General features: G+C 33.0%; 1 protein-coding gene across 7 annotated transcripts in view; it reads left to right on the forward strand.

Annotated features, from left to right (window-relative positions):
- The window catches only part of PCDH11X (protocadherin 11 X-linked), a 664,017-nt gene that overhangs the window by 24,974 nt on the left and 612,235 nt on the right, over positions 1-26,808 (forward strand). For 4 of the 7 annotated variants that reach the window (XM_044763834.2, XM_044763830.2, XM_044763832.2 and 1 more), the window contains exons 2-4: positions 5,225-5,377; positions 6,076-6,134; positions 20,745-21,328. In XM_044763834.2, the coding sequence (XP_044619769.2) occupies positions 6,092-6,134; positions 20,745-21,328 (627 nt within the window). In that variant the 5' untranslated portion in view covers positions 5,225-5,377; positions 6,076-6,091. The remainder of the gene's footprint in view (positions 1-5,224; positions 5,378-6,075; positions 6,135-20,744; positions 21,329-26,808) is intronic. The other 3 variants (XM_070502551.1, XM_044763835.2, XM_070502549.1) reach the window with 2 other exon arrangements.

Raw genomic sequence — 26,808 nt, forward strand, 5'->3', positions numbered from 1 at the left:
ATATACATATTACATATATATTCACATATACGTATGTACATGCATATGTGTGTATTTTTAAAATCAATATTTGTAGTAATTTATCTCAAAAAGGAATTTCAAATATTTTAAGGTTCTAATATTAGGATAGAAACATTATATTCACCACAAAAATCTTCATCCATTATATGTATTGTATTTACAGTAGTTTCGCACTAAAATAAGTGATCAGGACAAATAGATATAGAGCAAAATAAACAGAATGTTTACCCCCCAAAATAAAATGAAAACAAAGTTTGGGAATATGAAAGTGACATTGGAGAAATGAATTGCCTAGGACTTTTTCCTGAATAATTTAGTACACTTTATGTGAATAATTTAAGGACTATAAAGTGGGGAGATGAGCAGGACCGTATAAGTGATGGGGGAGAAGAAAGTTTGCTATTCAAACTTGATTTAAATTGATTGCCTTTGTAATGACATGTGGTTAAATGTTTTGACCCACTTATAATGAATATTCTAAGGATTTACTGATCTTTGAAAATGGGGACCAAATATTTATGTTTTATCCCCTTGTCTTGAGGTATGCTAAAAATAACACTTAGTAGAAGAATAAAGAGAATGAAAGTGAAGGAATGTCTTGTGTTTGCTGAAGCACAGCCGCTTAAAGAGTTTGATTTCTACTAGAAAAAAGTTGTTTTGTTTGAAAAGGAGAGAATGGGCATTTAATGTTTCTCACCTTTCATGGTTGTGACAATTCTCTTAGACATCTTAAATTCTCTAAACGACGATTTGTCATAATCTCTACAGTACACCTGTTTAAAAAATTCTAGCCCACAGAAATCTGAAACTACAAAAAAAACTTTTCTCAAGATGATAAGTAAGTCACAAAGAGTGTAAATTTCAGTTACCTTACCTGTGGGGCTTATTTCCCTATTACTTTTTAACTAATAAGGCACCCAGGTGATGGGAATTTTAATCTCACTGAAGAACTAAATTTCTCTATGCAAATTAAATTTGCATAAGCTAGTTAAAATTTGAGTTTAGTTTTAGGCTTAAACTGGTTGAAAGATAATATCCAATGTGGAATTTGGTACTTGACCACGATTATTGAGTGCAGGAAAAATACAACGCAAAAAATTCAGAAACTTTCTTGATGTCGACTTAGGCTAGTGTTTATTATATTCCTTCTTGTTTTCCTTTACCAACTGTATTCACGCTATTACATCTGAACATGTACAGAAGAGCAGAGGAAACAACATTTTCCTCATAGCTTCTGTGAAATTTGAATAAAGACGAAAGTTTTCTACTATTAAAAATACCAAAGATGTGGTCCTTCAGACCTATGCATATAAGGATCAGGGAGAGTCTATGAGATAAATGCTCCAAATTCAATAAAGTTCAAATAGTTTAACTTTGAACAGAAGCTTCTTAGTATACCTTATTGACGTAAAGGTGAACAGGAAGAATCAATATCTAAGGCAGACAGCGTCTGGACTTCATAAATTAATTCATAAGCTTGAATGAACCAATGAAGATGGTTGTCTAGTGGAGACTGTTGAAGAAGGGAGTGCAGTGTGTTTCCTTTGGCTGATATGTTAGTTTCCTCTCTCCCCAGTCACCTTTCTGTGATTTTCTTCTATATTAGCAAAATCATAGGTCAGACTTGTCAACCTCTTTTAGCCATGCGGTTGTTTGCTTGACTCTCTCTTAAACTTAAAACCATTAGAATACCTTTTTCTTACACCTGGAAATACTTATGAATGACAGTTCTTTTGAAGATTTGTCATTGTTTTAATCCCAAGTATTCTTAGTAAATCCTCAGAGCCTCAAGGACAAAAGTCACGGAATTTCATTATCTGAACTGGTGAAAGTGCTTTGGCTAACTAGAGGAAAGTAAGTTATGAAAGTAGCATGTAGCTTTCTATTAACCTTTCAAACATTTTAATATTACTGCAGCCTCTGTTTTTTTCCTACACCTGGAAATTTGCATAATCGCTTGCCATTCTGTACAATGCACACCAAGATTAGTAAATATATAATATTTATTTGGACTCAACACCTGGCAGGTACTTTATTGTGTTAGCGCTGTACCTGAAATTTGCTGTTTCACCCATTATCGAATTTTCTTACAATAAATATGCTTAGGCTGTAAAGCAAGTTTTGCTTCACTTTGAAATTATACAAATTTACTAGTAAGTCATCCAGCTAACAGCGTTAAAATAGAACACAAAATATTAAATATTGGCCATCCCAGCTCTATTGTGACAGAATTCACCAAGGAGGAAACTATTCTCTGAGAAGTGGTCAACTGCAGTTAGCTATATTTTGGCTTCCATGTTGTAGAGCAACTTCATCTTGAATTTCAGAGCAACTACCTTTAAAATACATGTATTATAAATGTGCCATCAAGTCAATTACTAATTAAAATTATTCTTGCAGACAATTATGTTTTGGAGTGAATTAGGCACATTGGCATGTTGCATTACTAAGAACCAAAAGTGATTAGAGGAGATAAATATGATTCAGCCTTTAAACATTTGCCACTTATGTTCTTAACTGGTGATAAAAGTGGTGTGTCTGTGTGTGAGATAGAGAGAAAGATCATAAAAATAATATTTTAATTTGCCCATCAACATACCATGGGGTGGACAAGCTAATAGAGATATTTTTGATCAGAGGGCAGAAATTCCAGGAGTTAAGAATCCATGTGTCGGTAAACTGTATATCCACAACCTCTTGATCTTTACATATCACTCTAGTTGGAAGAAAGTTACCTACATGGGCATAGCCCCTAAGTCATAAAGTGCACCTGACCAGTTCATAAAATATTAAATGTAAAGGGCTACAATTTCTCAAATTTCAAGTTTCTTATTAATGGAGAAAATGAGCACTCATGTTAATCAAATTCCTGGAAATCATAATTGCCTCAAAAGAAATGGCACCCATAGCTGTTAGCTCTATGAATCCAGAGATGAAAATTCAGCTATGAAAATAACTTTAGCCTGCTATAGGCCTGGTCATTATTAATGGCAAAGATACAACACTGACTATCTCATAAACATCAAAGTACATTCAAACTAATTAGGTATTTCCATTAAATACCTGATTCTTTATTTAAAAACATATTTATTCAAACTATAGAAATCTTAAATTCTCTCTTTATTTGCAAAGGAAGGAAAAATTATTTTCTGGTCAAAATAATGAGCATTAATTCAGAGAATCAAAACAAAAATAACAATGAGCTCCTTAGATAAATGTTAACTTTTATTTAAATTAAATAATTTTAATAAATTTATGTTCAAAAGGACCATTGATGGATCTGAGCATCAGCAAGTCCATCACTAAATCCATCCATCACTCTATATTTATGGTATTTTATTAGTGACCTATATCACATTATAAGGATGTCTACTTCCCCGAAGTGTCTTGATCTTTGCTTTTAGATTAATACAGAATGAAATACTTGCTGAGGAATTTAAGGCACTCGCCTAGGGCAAGAAAAAATTTGATATATCTTAGGTTATCTGACACTGCCCCAAAAGAATTCTATACAGGAATTAAAGTGAAATTCACATATATTTGTGTTAAGCTACCCTTACTGTAGCTATCCTAACCTTTAGTCTTTATAGAGGCCAAGATGAAAGTTTAGATAGATGATTGATGATCACACTTTACTAGAGGCCTCTTTAAGCATATCTGATCTTCATATTGATCTTATTTACCATTAGTACAGTTACAATTAACATATAAAGTTAGTTCAATGGCTAAAATTTAACTCTCTTAATTAACTTTTACAACAAATAAATTTTTAAAATCAAATAACTTTTATGGAGATCTTAGATTAAAATACATTTTCTTATTTACTCTCAACACTGTCTTACAAAACATGTTCATTCTCCTGACTTTACCTTATGTGTTCTTGGCACTGACATTTTCAGTCACTCAGACTTGAAAAGCCTTGAAGTATTCCTTCTTCCTTATCCGCACATTCCAGACTAAACTTCAGACTTTTATCTTGCAGTCTCTTTCCCTTACTTTTTTCCTATACCTTGCAACCACTTATCAGAAACATTTACAGAACTACTTTTTACATGAGCATCTTCCTAATCCCATTTTCCAAAAGTGTTCTCATTCTTTGGTACTTCCACAACACTTTACTCTTTCCTTTGTCACTTAGCCTATTCAATGTATTATTAATCTTGCACAAGTCTTTCTTATCTTCCCCACTATATAAACTTAAGATAGCGTAAAGCTCCTTTATTATATAAACTTAACAGTGTTTCACACAGTGAGGATGGTTAAAAATTGAAGATCAGCTGGATGGATGGATGGAAGAGGATGGAGTATCCTAACAAAACACATTTTCCTTGAGTAAATTTATGCATACCTTAAATTAAATACAGAATATTAACTACCTCTCAACTGTGCTGTCCAATATGGTAGTTACTAGTTACATGTGGCAATTTAAATTGAAACTAAATAAAGTTAAGAATTCATTTTCTCAGTTGCACTAGCCACATTTCCAGTGATTAATAGTCACATGTGGCTACCATATTAAATCATGTAGATAGATACAGAATATTTCCATCATCACAGAAATTTCTATTGGATAGCACTACTCTAGAAAGTTTTGATGGAGAAGTGGATAGGAGAAACATGTCTTTGAAATTCTAGGAAGGTCATAATCATAAAACAACAAAGCATAGGATTCTCATTTCCCACATTAAAAAGTATAATTTACAGTCATTTACAATGTAAACAATCTTCTCCCAAAGAGGAACATTTATAATCAATACCATTCTGATCACATTTTCATTTAATCTATAACTTTTTGCAACACCAATATAAATCAAAATATAAGTAGGTAGTAAATTACCATAATTTCCACATAAATATACATTAAATTCTTTAACAGATCTGACTTAATTAGAATTAAGAGTGCAACAGTGTAGGCTGGCCTTCCAAAATTTTAAAAGCTTCTTCTATTCTAAAGCCTGGAAATACCTCTCCAGCATACCCTACCTCCAAAAGTATTGTGGACTTTTTGTTTTTTAATCCAAGAGAGATCCATAAGATCCTATTGAAATCACAAGCTTTCTATGCCTTCCTTCCCCTTTTCCAAAATCTAAAATTGTGCAAAAATCATTAACCTTTTCTTGATTTGTAGCCATTACAGCAAATTGGAGGATCCTTCCATGTAATGACGGACCTCTGTCATATGTTGTCTACTTGTTGAATTTAGATTTGTGGTTTCTTGAAATCCAACTCGAAGTGTTTGACCTACTACAGGAAAACCCTTTTGTGAGTAAGAAGCATTCCACAGATCACATGCCAGAGAGGTCTTGCCTCAGCTGCTCTCAACTTTATAGTCTTGTGAAGAAGCTGACAAGCTTGGGTGAGACAATGTTTTGCTATCCTCCTTACAGAATTAGAAAGTCCCCTCTAAGATAGTATGAATTGATATCAAGAAGCATTATAGCTAAGATCAGTTTCGTAACTGAAGAAAATTAAATTTAATATGTAGGTAATTATGAATTCTTAGTGATAGAATATGTGATTAATATTCAAGGCATGATCATTTCCCTCAGTTTCAGGAAATAAATATTACTAGCCAGTGGGGCTAAGATCACACCTAGTCCATATATATAGTACATTGAATCTGTGCATTCTACTGTTTCATAAATCTACTGCAGATTCCCAGTTCTATATGTTTGGTTTACAGACCTGTTATAACAGTCCAAGGGGGAAAGCCTGATTAGTGGATATGACATTTTTATGTAAGCTTCCCGTAGCAGACAAATAAGGGTAACAGTGACTTTTCCTCATTTTGAATTCCTAGAATATTTTGTGCCTATATATCAGAGTCCTGAATGATTTGCTGCTTTATCTGTCAGGGAATACAGAATCATTGCATCCCTGAAACTAAAGGGACCTTGGAGGTCCTGCTGTGTAACCTCCCACCTAGACTAGCATTTGGGTTAGTGAAGCCCCATCTTTTTAGTGCATCTGTTTTATTCAGGTTCAATTGATTTCATTGTACTGGAGGCAAAGATCTTTTTCTTCCCCTCCCTCTTCTCATCCTCCACCCCACAGCTGATTGCAGAGCACTATGAGGACTGTACGAAAGTGGGTTTTAATTCAGATATTTCAAGGTGAGTCTTATATATGTTAAATACCATAAAAGTCACACTCCCTCTGGGTCTTTTCAGGAGTACAAATTTTATCTGAATTCCCGTTTTTAGTGTTTTAACTTTTCTTTTTCCTTAAAAGATTTGCGTAAAGCTTAAAGTGTTAACAGTCAGAATGGATGGGGGCGGGGAAGGAAGGCCATATTCCAATTTACTGATTGATATCATGTGGGGAGAGATGTAAAACAACAACAAAGATCCCATAAATTATAGTAAATATTTCTCTTCGTGTGGATGAACCACATATGTCATCAATGTGTTATCAATTTCTAGAGAACAATTCTGAGAAAAGATACAACACTACCACCCTACTGATGGTAACCTATGAAGACTTAAAAGCCCTTTTAGATCATGCAGAGATGTCCTTAGGACCATTAGTTATCCATATACTGATAAATTACAGAAATACCTATTTTCAAGACTAATATTTCTTCTGTGGACTGTGAATACCCTGGATAGAGGGACTGTTCTTCCTTATTTTTGCATTTCCAATGCCTGGTACATATACGTAGAAGGTGCTTAACAAAATATATACAAAACTAGCAAACAAGAGATTCTTCTCATGAATAAATATATGGAATTTCTTGCACTGGTAGGATGATGATTTGATTAAATAAGCTAGTAAACCATCCTTTCAATCTCCATTTAAGTAAATAAAAGTTAAGATTCTATTTAATTAAACAAAATTTGAAATAATGTTCAAAGTGTCATGGGAGGTTTTAATTTTTTCAAAAATCATTGAAGTTTATAGACAGTGATTAACTTCTCTTCCAGTGTAGCCCCTCAACCTTCTCACGGTACTTGTGACATAATAATGCAATATTTTTTATATTTTAAAGTAATGTATTTAAGTTCTTTGTTGCAAATTCCCATTCTCAGTTTCTCTCTTCCATGTGGCACAAAGAAAGAGTGAAATATGTGCCCCCCTCCCCACATTGCTATAAGAATAAATATCTTAAAAGTTCTCGTCAATGCAAAATTCCTCAGGCACTTTAATCTTTACTTAGGGAAGAAAAGATTTAAACAAGCTTTGATTACTTTTCATGTTATTATTTTCGCTATTCTCTTCCATTATCTCCACTCCTCCTCTCTCTCACCCCATCATTCTCTTCAGGTACTCAAGTCCACTCTCAATGGTGCCTAAGACCTCCCAGATCCATCAAATCTCCCCACTCCTTCCCTGTATTTTTCAGTCCCTCAAGTCTGCCATTCATTGAAGTCATTCTAAGTTCCACTACAGTTTCACCAAATTCCTCACTGTCATTTTGAGTTTCTGTAATTTTTCCAAGTCTCTACTCACTCCTTAGTTTCCTCATCTCTATTCACCTCAATTTCTCCCAGTTAGTTTCCGTCCCTCTTTGTCCAGCCTAGACTCGATGAGTACTTCGTATTCTCCTAGCTCATCCCAATCCTCAAAATCATTCCTTGTCTCTTGTTAGTACCCCCAGTCTTTTCAAGTTTCTTCCACAGCCCCTTCCAAATCCTCTGCTCCTCCAAGTTTTTCTAGTGCCTCAGAGTCTTTCCCAAATTATTCAAGCCCCTTACAGATATTGGAACATAGCTCATCACATTATTACTACATTTGCCAACAGCTTGAGTTTACAAACTGCCATGAATAAGAAAGTTTATAGTTTAATCATTGGCAGGTTGATTTAATCTTATTCTTTATTGCTTCTTAACATGCACACAACATTTTAAAGACCTGATACTTGTACCAGGCTTGCTTTCAAAGGAACTTGGGATAGTAGGGCAGAGTTACAAAAAAAGTTAGGAAGCACAGTCCCTATTTTCTTAGTATCGGTTTATCATTAAGATAGCAAAGCCAAATTAAACCAAGGTAAAAATTTTTATTAAACAAGACATTCAGTTCAAAACAATAATCTGGACACCTTTTAAAGAGTGAAAGAGAAAGAATAGATGAGTAAGGGATGTGCTGTGTGAATGCACATGATACACAACAATTATTAATAAGATTATTTTCCAAATTAAAGTTAAACAAAACTCATTGCTCCAGGACTTTGCCAACTGCCTTCTCCATAGTTGTCATATTTTAACGACAGGTCCCTTAAGCACTTACATTTACCATTATTCTTACTCTTATGCTTATTTGGATATTCCCCATGTGATGTTAATCTGTGAAAGTTTCTTAGAAGAAATGAGTTATGAAATGCCTTGAAGCAGATGATGACCTTGGATGACCAGAGAAGATGTGGAAAATATTATGGCTAGAGAGTGGATGTTGGCTTGGCTGAAGAGGGGAGGTCATGGATTATAAATTAATGAGACAGGCATACGTTAGAAGGAACTAATTAAGGACCTTGAATGCTAAGCCTCAGAGTTTACAGTCTACAGATTTTAATAGGTAACAGGTAGTTTTTTGGTTTTCAGTTTTGTTGTTGGTGGTTTTTTTCAGTTATTGTTTATAATGTTTGCAAAATAATATTTATTTTCCAACATCAGAAAAAGAAAAAGTAATCTGTAACAAAAGCACTGGCTGGATAGACAATATACTTGGAAATATTTTGTTTAAAAAAATTTTTCTTCTGAATTATAAAAAGAGGTGGAGATGCTGTCCTTATGTCAAATCTGACTCACTTTAACAGTGCCTCTTGAAAATTAGCAGCTGTAATTAGCGGAAAATTTTGAAGGTGCAATGTTGTAGTTGTCAGCTATAACAGGTTTTAATTATGTTTTTATTTTAAATTGATCAATTTTACAGAAGTTGAATTTTTATCATCTTCAATACAAAATCATGATATATTTTAGTTGGAAATAATATTTCAAAAATCATTTGATTTTGTAAGATGTGTTTGCTTCAGTATTTTCAACACCATGCTGGATTACAGGGCTTCAAGATATCTTACAATTATCCAATTAAAATAACTCCACACTTTCTCTAACTTATACTCTTTCTTAAAAATTTCAAATATTAAGTAAACTCATCATCCAATGAGTCAATATATGTTTCCTATTTCATCAAAGGAATAAATTGGTCACTTTAAGCATTTCAAAACTAATCATAATAATATAGAAAGTTAAATGTCATTGGAATATCTCCTTCTTGAAAATATTATCAGGACTTATATAGATATATAGATATATATATATATTTTTTTTTTTTTCTGAGGAAGATTCTCCCTGAGCTAACATCTGCTGCCAATCTTCTTTCTTTTTCCCTGAAGAAGACTAGCCCTGACCTAACATTCATGCCAATCTTCTTCTACTTTATATGTGGATCACTGCCACAGCATGACTGACGAATGATATAGGTCCACGCTGGAGACCCAAACCCACAAACTCAGGCTGCTGAAGCAGAGCACAGTGAACTTAACCACTATGTCACAGGGCCAGCCCCTGTTTTTTTTTTTTTTTTTTTTTTTGTATGTGAGCTGCCACCACAACGAGGCCACTGACAGATGAGTGGTGTAAGTCTGAACCCAGGAACTGAACCCTTGCTGTGGAAATGGAGCATGCCAAACTTAACCACTAGACCACTGGACTGGCCCAAGACATAAAATTTTGAGGGGAAATTTTATTACCAAAAAAACCTTGAAAATGGCAAATAGTCATTAAAACACTCTTTTAAAACAATGTTTCCATTCCAAATTATATAACGTTATTTGTTACCAAGCTAGAAACAGCCATAAATCACTACCTACCAAAAACAAAGCATACAGTTTTAAATCAATTAAAATTTTATGAAATATGCAGTTGATGACAATAAGATAATTTGACTTTACATATGGAACGGTGAAGTAAAATTCTCTAAAGCTATAGCATTGCACATAATTGAGATTCATTATGCAAATGATCACAGATTTATGATTAAAGCTTATTTCAATCATAGAATGCTAGAACAAGAAAGGATCTTAGAGATGAACCCCAATGCTCCTTACATTAATGAGGAAAATGAGGCACAGAGTGATTAAATGACTTGTCCTAAGTGATAGCTACTTAAAGGCAGAGTTAACACTAGAATTCAAGTTCATTTTTTTTCCTACACAGGATTAGACTTATCTATTTGTCATTGTGAGTGCAGAATATACAAACACCGTTATTTATTTTCTTTAGTAACAGCAGCAACAATTACCAACACATACAATAATGTTGTGGTTCCAGGAACTGTTCTAAGTGCTTTATATGTGTTAATTCATTTAGTCTTCACAATAACACTATGAGTATCCTCTATTATTATCTCTATTTTATATTGAGTCACAGAGAATTTTAAAAACTTGCATAAAGTTACACAACTAGTAAGTGGTGGATTACAGACTCAAAACTAGGCAATCTGTCTCCATGGCTCATGCTACAAAATCTTAAATAAAATTTTTTTTTAATTTCATCTTGCCATGGCAGTTTATAATTGAATATAATAACATTTTATGACTTTTATTTTTACGTAGTATATAAAAATTTTTATGGCTTTGATTTTTAAGTAGGGGAATGAATGATTGTCTCAATTTCCATGTCAAATATTTTCAGCAATAGCTTTAAATGAATGATCTTGCTAGAATGTATGTGAATTCTCAAATGAATGATTTGTCTGAAGTCATCAGTATTGGTCATTAAGACAATGGCAAGAATGGATCTATGTAGAGTCCCTCAGTTTATTCTGTTTATGGAGAAATTTTCATTTATTTTTAAAACTAGAAGATCAACCCAAAAGTGTATTTAAACAATGTCTATACCAAATGGCTTCTTTTTACGAGTGTGATGGAATTAGCTGTAAACAGATTATTTTTTCATATTCTTGATAATGACCATATAAGCAAAATTGATTTTACATTTTCTCATGAATATGACACACAATACAGAAATAAAAGTCTTATTTTCTTTAGCTTGCTTTAGTCTCTGGACTCAATTGCTAGTTTGAAAATAATATTGGGTAAAATCATGCCCTATAAATGAGAGCATATTTCACCATTGACATGTTAACATATTGATCCATGGGAAAGAAGTACAAGTAAATGAAAAACAATTAGAGTGACATTGTATAGAGGATATGGAAAAGGTAAAAAAACAATACCTAATGCACGAAATGCCCATGTAAATCTGCTGTTTTTTTGTATAGCACAGTGAATTCTGAAAATCATCATGTAAGAATTTAAATGAAATTAGAATGTTAGATCTTTGTCAACACATTGCTCTTATTTGTCCATTTTTTAAAAATAGAATTAAAAGACAATAACATTAAAATTGAGAATAGCTGACTCATAAGAAATAGGAATTTTAGGGAAAAAATGGGACTAGGAGCAAGACTGAATATTGCATAGGGAAACTGAAGGATTCCATTTCCATTTCAGTGGCTTTTACTAATGCTTTAACTCACTTTGTCTAAGTTTTTTAAACACTCAGAGCCTTTTATTTATTAAATATTATTTCTTTATTAAAATGTATATATATACATAATACATATGTATGTGTATATATACATAATACATATATATGTGTGTGTGTGTATATATATATATATATATATATACATATAATACAAAGTCGCCAACGTTTAATAGGACTGTATCCAGCACTGTGTAGAATTTGGAGGTCCAGGGTTAATTCTGCACACCATTAGAAATATGAGGAAACTTGTAGACTGTAGAAGCCAATGTATATCAGTGCTCTGCCTATATGTTCAGAGAAGGAAGAGAACATTGTGGACCTGGGGACAATAGAGAAAGATTGAGAGTGAAATGATAACTAGATATGTTAGAAAACAGTGGCTTGCATTGCATGGTTCTACATTACAGTTACTTATTTACAGTATGCATGCATTTCTGATATTATAAAGCAAGACAAACTTACACAGTTGTCTATTAGGATATTTGCACTATCCCCTTCAGTTTCCTGTCTGAAGTTCTTGAGTAACTGGTGATTTCTATCATGCATCATATTCTTCATACTATCAGTATAAGGATTCTGATGGTGATAAATCAGGAGAACATGGTGAGTACCCCACACTTCTATTGACCCTACCCAATATACTAAAAACCATCTAATGGGTAGTTGTATTGGTCTATTACCTCTTCATAATTTTAGTGTCTCAGATACAGTACATTTGTTTATATAGCATTTCTCATAGGTTTTATCGAGATCATATAATGTTTTATGAAAATAATTCTATTTTAAGGTACTATTTACTTATAACTATAAAACTGCACATTTTTTTCTCTCAGAGGATCTCAAGCAGTATGAATTCTAATGTGAATTGAGGGGTAATTTGATTGTTTCTCCTTGAATTAACAAGTTACCAATCTCTTAAAAATATTCACTGCCTAATACTTTCAAGATTTAATATTGTAAAATAGTATTAATTCCTAAATGATTCAATAATAAATGTTACTGCATCATTCCATTTTATCCATTTTTGGCCCCTGCCTATGAATTGGGTGCCCCAGCCATCATTCCACTTTCCTCGGTGCATGCTCAACTCAAGATTATTTTCCTCTTGCTCTAGATTAGCACAGTCCAACACAACTTTCTGTGATGACAGAGATGTTCTATGATCTGCACTGTCCAGTACTGTAGCCCTTAGTCACATTTGCCTGTTGAACAGTTGAAATATATCTAGCGCAACTAAGCAATTGAATTTTTAATTTAATTTAATTTTTATAGTTACAGATGGCATGGCTGCAGAACTCCCAATGCTTGTAGTCTAAGTATGACTATAGAGTAGAATAGAGACTTCTTCTTTTGAGGGCATAATCTCCTTTTGCTTATAAATTTTTTTTCTTAACGCCATCTATGATATCAAGTCCTGATACCAAGCAATTTTGTCATGAATCACTCCGGCCTTTATTTTCCAGTGTTATCAGTGTGTAGGAAGAATTAATGCAGCATGTGATCACAATTTCCTAGAGTGAGTGACAGTTACAGCAAGTGTGAAATAGTTCTAGTTGTGATAGCTCATTCTTTAATCTCCATTAGAGAGTTGAATATCTTTGAAAAGGAAAAAAAAAATAAAATATTTCAGTATTTCTAATATTTCTTGGAATAATAAGAAAATTTGAGGACAATATTATACACTTATCATCTATATAGAAATTCTAATTTACCCAAAATGGGAAAATGGGCCATTTTTCACCTATTACATACTCCATTTCAAGTTGAAATCATCACAGTGCAAGTTCTAATTCTAAAATCCAAAAATTTGCAGGGCCGGCCCAGTGGCCGAGTGGTTAAGTTCGCACACGCTGCTGCAAGTAGCCCAGTGTTTCGTTGGTTTGAATCCTGAGCGTGGACATGGCACTGCTCATCAAGCCACGCTGAGGTGGCGTCCCACATGCCACAACTAGAAGGACCCACAACTAAGAATATACAACTATGTACTGGGCGTCTTTGGGGAGAAAAAGGAAAAGAAGATTAAAAACAATCTCAAAAATTTGGGGGGAAGTAAAGTAACGTAAATAATTTGAGCCTCTAATAAAAAGAATGATATCTTTATTTTCTTTTTTGGTGAACTGCTTTTCAAAACCAGTGTGAACTCTAATTTTCAGAAAACAAATTTGTTTTTCTGCAAACCTTCATAAATAAGTAAAGTTCAAATTATGTTTTTTATAAGCAGTGCAATAGCTAAATTAATACAAATAACAATGATTGCAAATGCCTAAATAAAGATATCTTTTTGGCCTCCATATGCATTAGTGTGAGACACCGTGAAAGTAGTGTACATTCGGACTGCCTTAATAGAGAGTGACCCTGACCACACCACTTCAATTTCAACTACTCTTTGATACAATGGCATTTCAATTGGCATTTTTCATTGAAACTGTCTGTGCACATGTACACAAAGACATGCACTCACAGTGAAAAACGAAGATGATTATTTTAAACATAAAAATGAAATATCTCATGGATATTCCACAATTAGGATTTGGCTAGCATTTGCTAGTCCAAATAACAAAACTGTATCTAACTCTGTGGAACTTGTATATTCTTTTCTTTCCTTTTTTTTTTTGGTGAGGAAGATTTTCTCTGAGTTAACATCTGTTGCCCAATCTTCCTCTTGTTTTGCTTGAGGAAGATTAGCCCTGAGCTAACACCTCTTCCTCTGTTTTGTATGTGGGACGCCTCCACAGTGTGGCTGATGAGTGGAGTAGGTCCGTGCCCAGGATCTGAACCCACAAACCCAGACTGCCAAAGTGGAGCACGTGGAAATTCAACCACTCAACCACGGGGCTGGCCCCTGGAACTTGTATATTCTTGATTTCCCATTTGGCAGTTACTAAAAGCCATTTTGATGTTAATGGACAGCTTAATTTATAAAAAGGTAGCATAAATTCTTCTTCCAATATGCTAGTCTATTACTGTGTAGACAGAAGACTGTCTCTTTAATTGTAGTGAGAAAGAAGAGTATGGTGAATGAGGGCTAACGATGAAAAGAATCACTTTTAATTCTTTTAGAAACCTAAGTAGGATTTGTGGTAATCCAAAGTGGGAAACATGATAAAAAGAAAAAGCAATTTTAAATAAGAACAATCTATAAATATTTTGAAAAAGTACAGAATTAGTTAATTAATATAAATAGTTTGTTTACTTATAGTTGGGAAAAATGCTTGCCTACGAACAACTTACAGTAATTTGTAAAGAAATACCCACAAGAGAAGACGGGGCTTGAAATATACTCAGTAAAATGTACATCTTCAAATAAAACAAAATGCACAAAGTAATGAACACTCCAAGTTGTATATCACTCCTATTGTTTCTTGCCAGTCCCTGTAGTAATATGATCTTTAAAACAAAGTTCAAAACAAAAAAATTGGAAACCCAAAAATTCAATAAACATTTCTTTTTGTTTCCAGAGATAATTTATTAAGGTTTTGTTTTGATCCACCCTGCCCTATCCCCATATAGATTATGGAATAATCTATATATCCGTTCATTGGGATTGTGTTATAGATATAGTTTAGTGTTTTGATTTTTCCCCATCCACTTGTAAGAGACATTTGCTACTTTGTATTTGGCCTCCATTCTTTTTTTGTGTTGTAAAGAACAACTCTCTGTCAGCAATTGGAATTCTGCTGTTTTTTTTTTTTTTTATTGAGGTGACATTGGTTTGTAACATTATATAAATTTCAGGTGTACATCATTATATTTCAACTTCTGTATAGACTACATTTTGTTCACCACAAAAAGTCTAGTTGCCATCCATCACCATTCACCATACACATGTGCGTTTTTACTCCTTTCTCCCTCCTTTCTCCCGCCTTCCCCTCTGGTAAACACCAATCTACTCTCTGTATCTATATGTTTGTTATTGTTTGTTTGTCTTCCACACATGAGTGAAATAATATGGTATTTGGCTTTTGCCGCCTAACTTATTTCACTTAGCATAATATCCTCTAGGTCCATCCATGTTGTTGCAAATGGCAAGATTTCTTCTTTATGGCTGAATAGTATTCCATTGTATATATATATCACATCTTCTTTATCCATTCATCCACTGATGGGAACTTGGGTTGTTTCTGGGTCTTGGCAATTGTGAATAATGCTACAATGAACATAAGGGTGCGTATATATTTTCAAATTAGTATTTTCATATTCTTTGGATAAATACCCAGAAGTGGAATACATGGATCATATCATAGTTCTATTTCTAATTTTTTGAGGAAGCTCCATACTGTTTTCCATAGAGGTTGTACCAGTTTACATTACCACCAGCAGGATATGAGTGTTCCCTTTTTTCCGCTGTGATTTTTATTTCGTATCAGCTCAAAACCCAAACAAGCTGGATGACAAATTAAAAATGAAAACATTGATGAATAAATGGATAGAAAAACATTTGAACCATAAATGATTCATACACAGGCCATCTTTTGATACATTTAATTTAGGGTATAAAAATAATTATGCAGAATTTTGGCTTTAAAAATTAATTAGCATTTATGAGTTAAACACTGCTTCTTGTCTGTTCTTAATTTGTACAATAAATCCATATTCTAGGTTCAGTTTGGTTTTCATGAAGGAATCATGGCTATAACAGATACATTTCAAATATGTTTACTAATAGCTCATACAAACACAAATGATATATGTTAATATTTCTACTATTTTTCCTTTTTCTTTCTTCTAAGTTAATAACAAGAAAATGTGTTGTTAATTTAGCGATATCCCTCAAACCTGTAGTAAGTTATTATTTTAACTTTCTCTTAACTCATTTTAATTCCAAATATAAATGTAATACTATCATTCAAACTTCAATTTGGGCATTCAAAAACACCTTGCTAAATTTGAGAAGTCCTAATTTTAGAGAAGCTCTGTTGGGTCCTATTTCAATATTACAGGTATACTTGAAAGTGTGAAAAATGGGCAGTAAAAACTGAATGCTTTTATGTGTAAAAACCTACATAATACCTAAAAATATAGCTCTTCAAAAGCAGAAATTTAGGTATAAAATTCACCTTCCATAAAAATATTTTTTAAATTGAAATAACTGTATAGATCAATAATATTGTATAGTGTAGTTTTCTACTCTGAATGCAAATGAATTATTTCAAATATGTACCAAATTTATTAGTATACTTTTCTATTTAGTTTAGCAGTGCATGAGCACTGTGCCAAATACATATAAGTGCTTAAGAAATGTTTATTGACGACCGTATATGACAAACCCACCCATACACAAAAAGATGTTCAACATCACTAATCATTAGGGAAATGCAAATCAAAACCACAATGAGATATCACTTCACGTCCATCAGAATGGCTATCATTAAAAAGATAAGAAATAACAAGTCTTGGAGAGGTCGTGGAGAAAAGGGACTCATACACTCATGGTGGGAATGCAAACTGGTGCAGTAACTATGAAAAACAGTATGGAGACTCCTCAAAAAATTAAAAATAGAACTATCATATGATCCAGGTATTCTGCTTCTGGGTATTTACCTGAAGAACGTGAAAACACTAATTCGAAAAGATATATGCGCCCCTGTGCTTATTGCACCATTCATATATACCACATAGTTGTTATAATCATATAAAATTTCAGAGTTGCTTATTGTTTCTGCTTTTGCTTTCTCTGATTGTCATGATTCTGTCCCTTTAACTATGACTGTTGCCTACCCAGCCACTATGTATTGCCTAAAGAAAACATCACTTAAATAGTACCAGCACTACTGAAATTTGTAGAAAATTTTAATTCTTTGTGTCTGCTTTCATTGTGCTTCTCCTATCAATTTCCAAACTAACCTTAGATTATAGTAGGAGTGGAATGTGAGAGAACAGTAAAGAAATTTAAAGTTATCTTATCATTTGTTTATGAGAGAGAAAATTAGATCCAAGTAAAGGTATGTGTTTAGTAATATTTTCCTTACTTATCTGAGTTAAATTCATCATGCTTCCATAAAGCTAAGCAGTGACTCCTCATATCCGTATTTAGTAGCTAATTTCCTGAATTGGTCATTTAAAGAATTAAACTCAGTTTTTTAAAGGAAAATATTTTTAATTTTAAAGATAAACATACATTTTCAAGTGATAAATGTAGGGTTTGGAATCAAAATCTGGAGATTGAGGTTATTCAATCATGCGTGTTTACATCCAGAGAGAGGCAGAGTTGACTTTGATATACATTGGTTAAACACTGAATTAAAAACATTGTGGCTGTGTGGTGATGGACTGTAATTAGTTTTTGGGTGGTGAACATGATGTAATCTACCCAGAACTTGAAATATATTACGCTGTACATCTGAAAGCTGTATAATGTTATAATCCAACGTGACTGCAGTAAAAAAACCCAAACACTGTGGCATATTTATATCATCAAGTATAAAGTCTGTGACGGCAGGGATTTTTGTCTGTTTTGTTCACTGATTATTCTAAGTGGCTAGACCAGTGCCTGGCATATAAAAATTGCTTAATAAACATTTTTTAATAAGTGACTAAACCTTCACGAAACTAATTACTACCTAAAGGGTTAATGTTCTTTCTAGGTTTGCAATTTGTATATTTGCTTACGTTTTAGAAAGGGCATTGTCTTTTTTCTCCCCATTTTTTTCCCTGGTTTTTAAAACTTTGAAAAGAATTGCAAGTGATGAAATACATTTTAAAATATTTTATTTGGTGATCTTATTAAGCTGGAGTAGAACAGATTTAGAATGGATTGGGAGAGAGGGACTGCTTGGAATTAGGTCAGTTTCTTAATTCTTCCTCTCGTGTAGAGATATTGCAACATGTATGCAATGTTTTTAAAAATGGTCTGTAGTATTCTTCTGCCAGTTGTAATAATGTGTAATACCTAAGGGTAAAATAAGAATCGGGTAGTAGTTTTAATTCCAATTGTCACTGTCCTATTTTTATTTTTGCTTATGTTTGCATGATATTTATAATCACACACATAGACATTCAATTCTTTTAGATGTCCTAGATTCACAATGTATGAGACACACCTATATGTATGCATATTAACTTATAGTAAGTATAAATGAGGTATTTTATTCTCACCTTCATAAATGAGTATAAGGTCAGTAATTCACAGGGGAATGAATCTTGAGGTTTCTATATTATGTAATCCCAATGCTCATCACTGAGCAAATGATGCTAAAAATACCACAGGCAATGGTCTTTTTGTGTTGTTTACTAGGACAGAGAATGTCTTCAGCATTAACATTACTCACTATTATGCTTAAAATGTTTTATAAATGGCATCACCTGCTCAACACAGGAAAGTGGTTGGACCCATACTATATAATTTTTAAATTCTGTAATAAGAATTTATAAAATGAGATGTTTCAAGTTTCTCTAGTTGATTTCTAGTTGGTTCTATTCATGACTTAAACTATCTCAATTGTTGCAACAAATGCATATATTCTAATACTGATTGCGGATAGGGCAGTTTCTTTTTCTCCACTTTGTGTCTTCCGACCTGTCCATATGCATATTTTTAAAAAAATGCAGATGCACAGCTATTGGTGGTAAAATTATTTAATATGATACATTTTTGGGCATAATCAGACTATAATATCCATAGAAAGTTCTTTATATCGTTTCATGAGTCTTCCTGTTTTCAGAACCGTTGCCAAAATTTTGTTAATGTTATTGATTCCCAGTAAATATTGGGAGCTTCTTTAACTAGATACCCATGTGCATTGATAGATTTCTGTAAGGTATTTTTAAATGACCATCTGTCAACTGATCTTTAAAACTTCTGAATGCATTGATAGTTGCATTAATCCTATTTAATTATAAAAATATATCATCTGATAGGGTTTAGTGCAGTGTGACACAAATTTTGTTTTGGGTTTATATGACATATTACCTACAAATAACATTCAGAAGCACATTCAAGTGTTCCATGACACTAGATATTAAAATACATTTAATATACCAAATTGAGATTATCTCAAACAAATCAATTTGAGAATCAATAAAGGAAATTGACAAACATTTTGCAAATTATAAAGAAATCAAAATTCCTTATTGAATTTTATCAGAACTGGAGAACTGACATAATTTGACAGATTTAAGTGAGTGAAAAATAGTAAGCAAGAGGGGAAAAAAGCAGCCAGAGAGACTATTTTTTGACTCACTGCTTTAATTCAGTAAAGTGTTTTTAAATGCCTTTCTTATATTTAAACCCTAATCAGGCTGTTCCTTGTAGTTGAGTAATTCTTATGTCAGTTTGTAGATGTGAAAAGCCGTTTTCATATAGGTTACTCTCTGCGATCTATAAGCATAAATTCTCAGAGTTGTGATGTCTTCTGGTCCACTTCTTCCATTGAATGTTTGGATGTTGCTTACCAGATCATAAACATGTAGATTTAAACTGGTGATCCAGCTCCTATATCAGCACCTCCAAAGATAGAATTCACTATCTCCTGAAAACCATTTCTTTCTCAGTCTGTTTAATATGCAGTTGTTTATGTGCATCTGCAGGTTGCCTCCCTGACTCTTATACCTATTCTTGTTTCTCTCATCCAAAGAAAGAAAATTTTAATCTCCTTTTCACTTACAGTTCTTCCCATGTTTAAGCATTTGTCACATCAACCCCTTTCCTCGCTCAAAGGACTTTTCTTCTTTAATCCAAACGTACTGAATCCCTCATATGTCATGATTCTGTTTTCCTTTTATCTAGATGGAATTTACGTTTTGATGCCCAGAAATGAACACATTGAACATTGCATAAAACATTCATTACCAATAGAAGAATTGCATTTGAAAGCCATATTATAACAAATAATAATGATCATATTCTTGTGATTGGTAACAAATATCCCTTTACTTTTCCCTAACTACTAAATTAAATGTTTTTTTAAATTTTTATTACCTTTACTTATCTTGGTTTATTATAATATTATCTTTCATATCTTTTATCAATGGTGAACACTTTTATAAATACTCTGGGTCTCTTAATTACTGTAGGTAGCTTGTTTAACTTACCTTTCATCTTAAGGTAAAAAGGCATAATATCAGATTCAAAAATCTGTCATTGGTTTATTTATCAGTGTTGATTGTGCTAATGATTTTCATTTACTGATCTTAATTTAAAACTGAGCATTTAGTTAACATACATTTAACCATTGGCTTTAATGATTTCTTATTCTCTCTCTTTCTTTTTTTTTCCTTACTTTTTTTCTTTGACAGTTTTCTGTGCGTTGATACAGAGAACCGTCACAATCGTGCCTGGTATGGACTTGTTGTCCGGGACGTATATATTTGCGGTCCTGTTAGCATGCGTCGTGTTTCAGTCTGGCGCCCAGGAGAAGAACTACACCGTCCGAGAAGAAATGCCAGAAAACGTCCTGATAGGCGACTTGCTGAAAGACCTCAACTTGTCGCTAATACCAGACAAGTCCTTAACATCTCCTATGCAGTTCAAGTTAGTGTACAAGACTGGGGATGTGCCACTGATTCGAATCGAAGAGGGTACTGGTGAGATCTTCACTACTGGAGCTCGCATTGATCGTGAGAAATTATGTGCCGGTATCTTGGTGGAGGCTCGATGCTTTTATGAAGTGGAGGTTGCCGTTTTGCCGGATGAAATATTTAGACTGGTTAAGATACGTTTTCTGATAGAAGACATAAATGATAATGCACCATTATTCCCAGCAACGGTTATCAACATATCAATTCCAGAGAACTCGGCTATAAACTCTCGATATGCTCTCCCAGCGGCCATTGATCCTGACATAGGAATAAACGGAGTTCAAAACTACCAACTAATTAAGGTGCGTTTTAAAAACACTTTGTTAAAGATAGCTCATTTTTTAAAGACAAAAAAAAGAGGATCTTAGTGTACTTCAAATTTTGGGTAAGCCTTCGCCTCAATTTTTCAAAGTTTAAGCAAAGCATAGTGGAGAAAATTTATTAACGCAATTTGCAATTGCATGGTGTTTATGAATCTTCGTTTTATGTTTATTCATTTTCAAGCAGTTGTTTGTGTTTCCCTTAACAATCTATTATACAGGTCAGACAAGGAGCTCAGCCCAGCTACTGACCAATCGATGACCTACTCAATATCTTCCTTTTAATCTGTCTAGTCGTGACTCCGCTGCAAACTTGACGTAAACAAGCAAATCTAATCATTAAGGATGAACTCACAAATCTATCACTTTTTCTCAGTGATTATTTTAGATAGAAAGCTTTATCTTGCCATTTGATAAGATGCCGAGGAAATTTATTTTGGAGATGAATAGAATATTTTTATTACTAGTATTTCCACACTTATATGCAATAATAACTAATATTTTTCACAATGATTTCAAGTCAAGGCAGTATCTTTAAGCTTCTCTTGAGTCATCAAAATGAGATTAAATTTTAGCCAATATGCTGTTAATGTTAAATATTTTCATTTTGTTCTTATTCTTTGAAAACACAGAGCATTCACTTACTGTAAAGGGTAAGTAAGCTTTTTAGCCAAAAACTTTCAGTCAATCTGAAGAACCTATGTTGGCTTGATGTTGGTCTTGGGGTGGGGAAGGCAGAGGGAAGAGTAGATGGAATATTTGGTTGTCTTCCAAATACGTGCAGAGAGACCACTTTTATCAAGTGAATGGACAATTCTTTTTAATTACCTATATAGTAGATAGAATAGTAGGAAACTCACATTTGGGTCTGTGAAATAGCTTAATGCACTTGAATGATCTCGGACAATGTGTAAAGGAACAAATGTGCAGGTTTAATGTAGATATAGCAAAGGAATTTTCAAAGGTTTATAGTCATTTTCTGACTATTCACTGCCACATTATGATTAACACGATGACCAATGTTAAAAAATATTCAAAGAATACATAAATACGACATTTTGATGTGTGTCATCTGATGGTTTTGGCCTGGAGGATGTGTAATAGTGGAGAACTGCTCAGCTGATGCCAATATGTTGTGGAGATATATTTGTTTATAAATGCATTCAGAAATTGAAGGCTACAGATCTCTTGAGTGAATTCAAGTGAAATGCAGACTTGTGTGTGAGTATAAGGAGTGAAAACAGAAAAAGAAGGGATAGATGATTTATAAATGAGAATTTTTAGATAAGGTCCTTGAAGTGGTATCTCCTTCTCTGATGAAATAGAAAAATATGCAAGAGTCAGAAAGCTATGGATCACAATTGTGTGCTTATCACTGCCTAGACATGCCACCTCCAGCTTAAGCTTTCTAAACCTTCAGTTTCTTTAATCATAATATGAGGATGATGATATAAATGTCACAGAAGCAAAACTGAGAAGAGTAAGCACTAAATAGAGAGTAGATACACCTGTGTAGAAGACTTCTGGAGATGCTTTAAAATATTTGACTCTATAGAAATGTGAGGCTTATCACTTTAAATAGGAAGCTGTGTAGTAGATAGAGTGGATACCATCTCAAAAAAACTCTGTAATAGAACTTTCTGCAATGACAGAAATTCCATGGTCTGCGTTATTCAATATGGTAGCTACTGGCCACATGTTGCTTTTTAGTACTTGGAATGTGGTTCATGTAACCAAGGAACTGAATTTTTAATTTTATTTAATCTTAATTTTAATAGCCACATGTAGTTAGAGGCTATGATATTGGACAGCACAGCCTAAACAAAGAAAAACAGTTTATTTGGAAAATAAAAATTGGCAAGTAAAATCAAAATGGGACCCTACCAAATTTAAATCAGGTATTAGTAATAGAGTCTCTCCACCCAACCATCCTGAAAAATGTGTTGTTTTGAAATGCAGTGCTTTACTCAAAGAATGATTTTGTCATGTCTCCCTCAGGGCGGCTTAATGAACTTCCAAGGAATTTCTAATTTGTCTTGAAAACTGCTTAACAAATTCAAATAAAGAAAATAAACCTACTGGCATAATTTTAGCCTTGTTAAAATATGTTTTCATTTGAATTTTTTGAAAGATTGTCAGCAAATGACAGAAAGCCTCACTAGGTGTTCTTAGATGAGTCTTAGAAATAGATATGCTCTAAAATTTCATTCTGCTTTGGAATGTGTGATAAACCAAAAGTGAACTATATGATGTACCTAAAGTACTGGGGCATTTGTATGGCCCCATGGATAAATAGTGTCCTCACTGCTTGTTAAAAATAATGAGTATGGAACACAAAGCTTAGCCCTGGGCATGCAGAGGGCCATGGCATGGGTGACATTAACTGAGTGCGCTTTGACTTACAAAAGGGTCCTGTCAAGAAAGTGTTCTGTATGCTGGGGGGATAGGGAGGTTAAATAAAAAGAAAGAAAAAAACACGTTGTGATTCATCCATAAACTTTAATAAATGTTACAATTTGAAAGTAAGTAATCCAACCATAATAATTGATTTTAAAAGACCCTCTGTCTTGCAGAATAGGATGAGAATTTAATTAAATATTAATTTTTCTATTTTTGTTGAATAGACAAGGCTAGCAAAATCATAGCTTATCCTAAACAGGGAAATATAAAATTTATATGAAAAGTTTGATAGCAAAGAGAGAGAAGGGGGAGACAGAGAGAAAAATTCTAGGGAAAAATAGGTCAATTTATACATGAAGGGACCCTGCTATTGACAATTCTGTATTAATTAACTGAAAATAAAGGCAATGGTGGAAAAGATTAATTAAATGTATCAAAAATGTATATAATATAAAGTAACATAAGCCAAAATTAGCATATTTATATTCAAAACTTTTACATATAAATAATTTAATTTCTGCATTTTTGTGATATTAAATACGCTTTGGCACAAACAAAGCATTATTATTCTACATTTTAAATATTTGGAAAAAGCACTTCAGAGTAACGATTTTGCTTGTGATCATATGACTAGTAAATGATAGAAATGGGAACCAGAATAAGGTCTTCTGACTCTTAGACTTGATTGACAGACACACAGACAGACAGATAGATAACTTTGAGGGAGGGGATCACAGTAAGTTCATGATATAAGAAGATGGAAGAAAAAGGAAAACAAGAAAGAAGAAGAAAAAGGAGAAAGTGAGGAATGAAAGGATTAAGTGATTGCCAAGTGATTCTGCTTAGTACAAAGAAAATTATGTTAAAATTATCTATGTGACTTTGACAAGGTTAATTTTCAACTTTGTAAGAGATTTGGTTATTTTCTAAAGAAAGAAAGATTTGTCTATAAAAGTTTGTGATATTGGTTGCCGCTTAAAAAAATATTCAGAAGTGAAATCTCTTTTCCTTATTTTCCAAATAAGGTCATGCTATAATGAGAATTTCCTGTGGTATTTTGATATAATTTCCCTTAATTTTGACTACCTGTGCCAAAGATTTATAACTATATGTATCTATATACCCATATATGTGTATATATACCGTTTCGTATATATTATTAATATATCATTTTGTTAACATTATTAAATAATATATGTAAAAATATATTATTATACATTATATTTGGTATATAGTGTACACTGTTCACTATCTGCATTTATCATCTATCTAGTATATATATATAGATATAAATACAGATATAGATATAAATACAGATATAGATATAGATATAGATATACTGCCCAGCCCTTGCAGTATTTGAGAGTTATTGGCCAGGAGTAGGAAATTACAATATCTCTTTAACTTTCACTCAATTATGCTGATGGCCTGTTATTTATAAGGCTTTTTTAAATATTCTAAGTCTTGTTGACAGGGAAGCCAATATTTTCACAAATAGAAATATACTTCAAACACCCACTCTGACTCACTGTATGAATATAAACCACAGGGACCTACTTCTTCCCATGGTTGGAACTCAGGGGAAATTAGTTTGTGTAATGATGTTACATGTGTCTTCATTTTCTGCTTCAGATTTCCATCTTCCCTCACATATATCAGCAGTAATATTTCTATACTAGCCCAGTGACAATGTGTTGATTGGTTCCCTTGAGGCAGGCATGACGATGTTTCAAAGGTTGACAGCTTGTGCTGACAGAGTGTGAAAATCAAGTTTTTCTCACATTGGTGATCCTAGTCAAAGCCCTCACCCATTTTTGCCCATCCCATAAAGCATCTTCATCTTTTCCATCAGTTTCAAAAGAAAGTTGAATCTTGGGCAGAGTCTTATCCCATAAGCAGGATTTTAGGCCCTTGTTTATATTTTATTTAAAACAAGATATATTTAGTCTTCACTTTTAAAACTAAATGAGAATGAAAATCTTCCTTGCTGATCAAGAGCTTGGATTTAGGAAACAAACATTAGAGTTAGATTTGTTTTGAAGTCTGGGATTAGAAAATCCAAATTGTGAAAATCTCATCTACCATTAGATTTAGTAATCTTGAATCAAATTGCCAAGAATGAAGCTTCGAATAATATATTGTGGATACAAAGAGCAAGAAAACTTTATTGCTCTGAAGGCATTAATATTTCTTTATCTGTGTAACCATAGCTCAAAGTGGTGTGTAGTATCAGGAGTGCATAAGGATACATTAATGCCCCTTATGGGCAGAATATGCTATAACAATGTGCTTAACTGTTTTAAAAAGCATAGTTGCCTCTACAGGGCTCAGAAAAGTTTGAATGTAGTGATTTTCTCATTTTTTCAACTATAAAATGAAGTTGTACTTAGAAGTTTAAGCCTTCCAGCTTTAAGATAACTTGATTTTATATTCTCTGAATTCTGTGATGTGCAGATTCACATTTTTTATCTGTGCTAAAAAGCGAAAGAGATGACAATCAAATGCTAATGACTATTAGGTCTCTGAAAGCTGGGGGTTATTATCAAAGTATACCTCCAGTGGGGAAAAATGGCAACGTAAAACTCATTCTCTTCATAAATGGATCTTTATTAATGCTGTCAGGTGTTATTAAAATGAAAGTATGATACTAATAGGATTAAGTAATTTTTGACTTCATTACTATTATCAGTGTCCTGGTTAATATCTATACTCCACTAATGTCTTTCATTAAATGCACCTGTTATTAATAGTCCCACATGGAACACATATATGTAGGACATTTTAGATAGCACAATTCTAGAATTTGTAAATTGAGACTCTGAAGAGCAAATGTGTTCCCAATTTTACTAAAGAACAAATGTGATTAATTTACTTATATCCTACCCCTTGACCTGATAATACCAACTAAGTATAAGAAATACTGCTAAATTTTATGATGATGATTATTAGGTGCAGACTTGTTGATCCATTATTCCATTGTTCACTGTATCTAAATAAAAACCAGTTAGATGCTTAATTTTGTGCCTGCCAATGGGCATGACTTAAAATCTAATATAAATATA

The sequence above is a fragment of the Equus asinus genome, chromosome X, assembly GCF_041296235.1.
Source record: "Equus asinus isolate D_3611 breed Donkey chromosome X, EquAss-T2T_v2, whole genome shotgun sequence".
NCBI classification, from domain to species: Eukaryota; Metazoa; Chordata; class Mammalia; order Perissodactyla; family Equidae; genus Equus; species Equus asinus.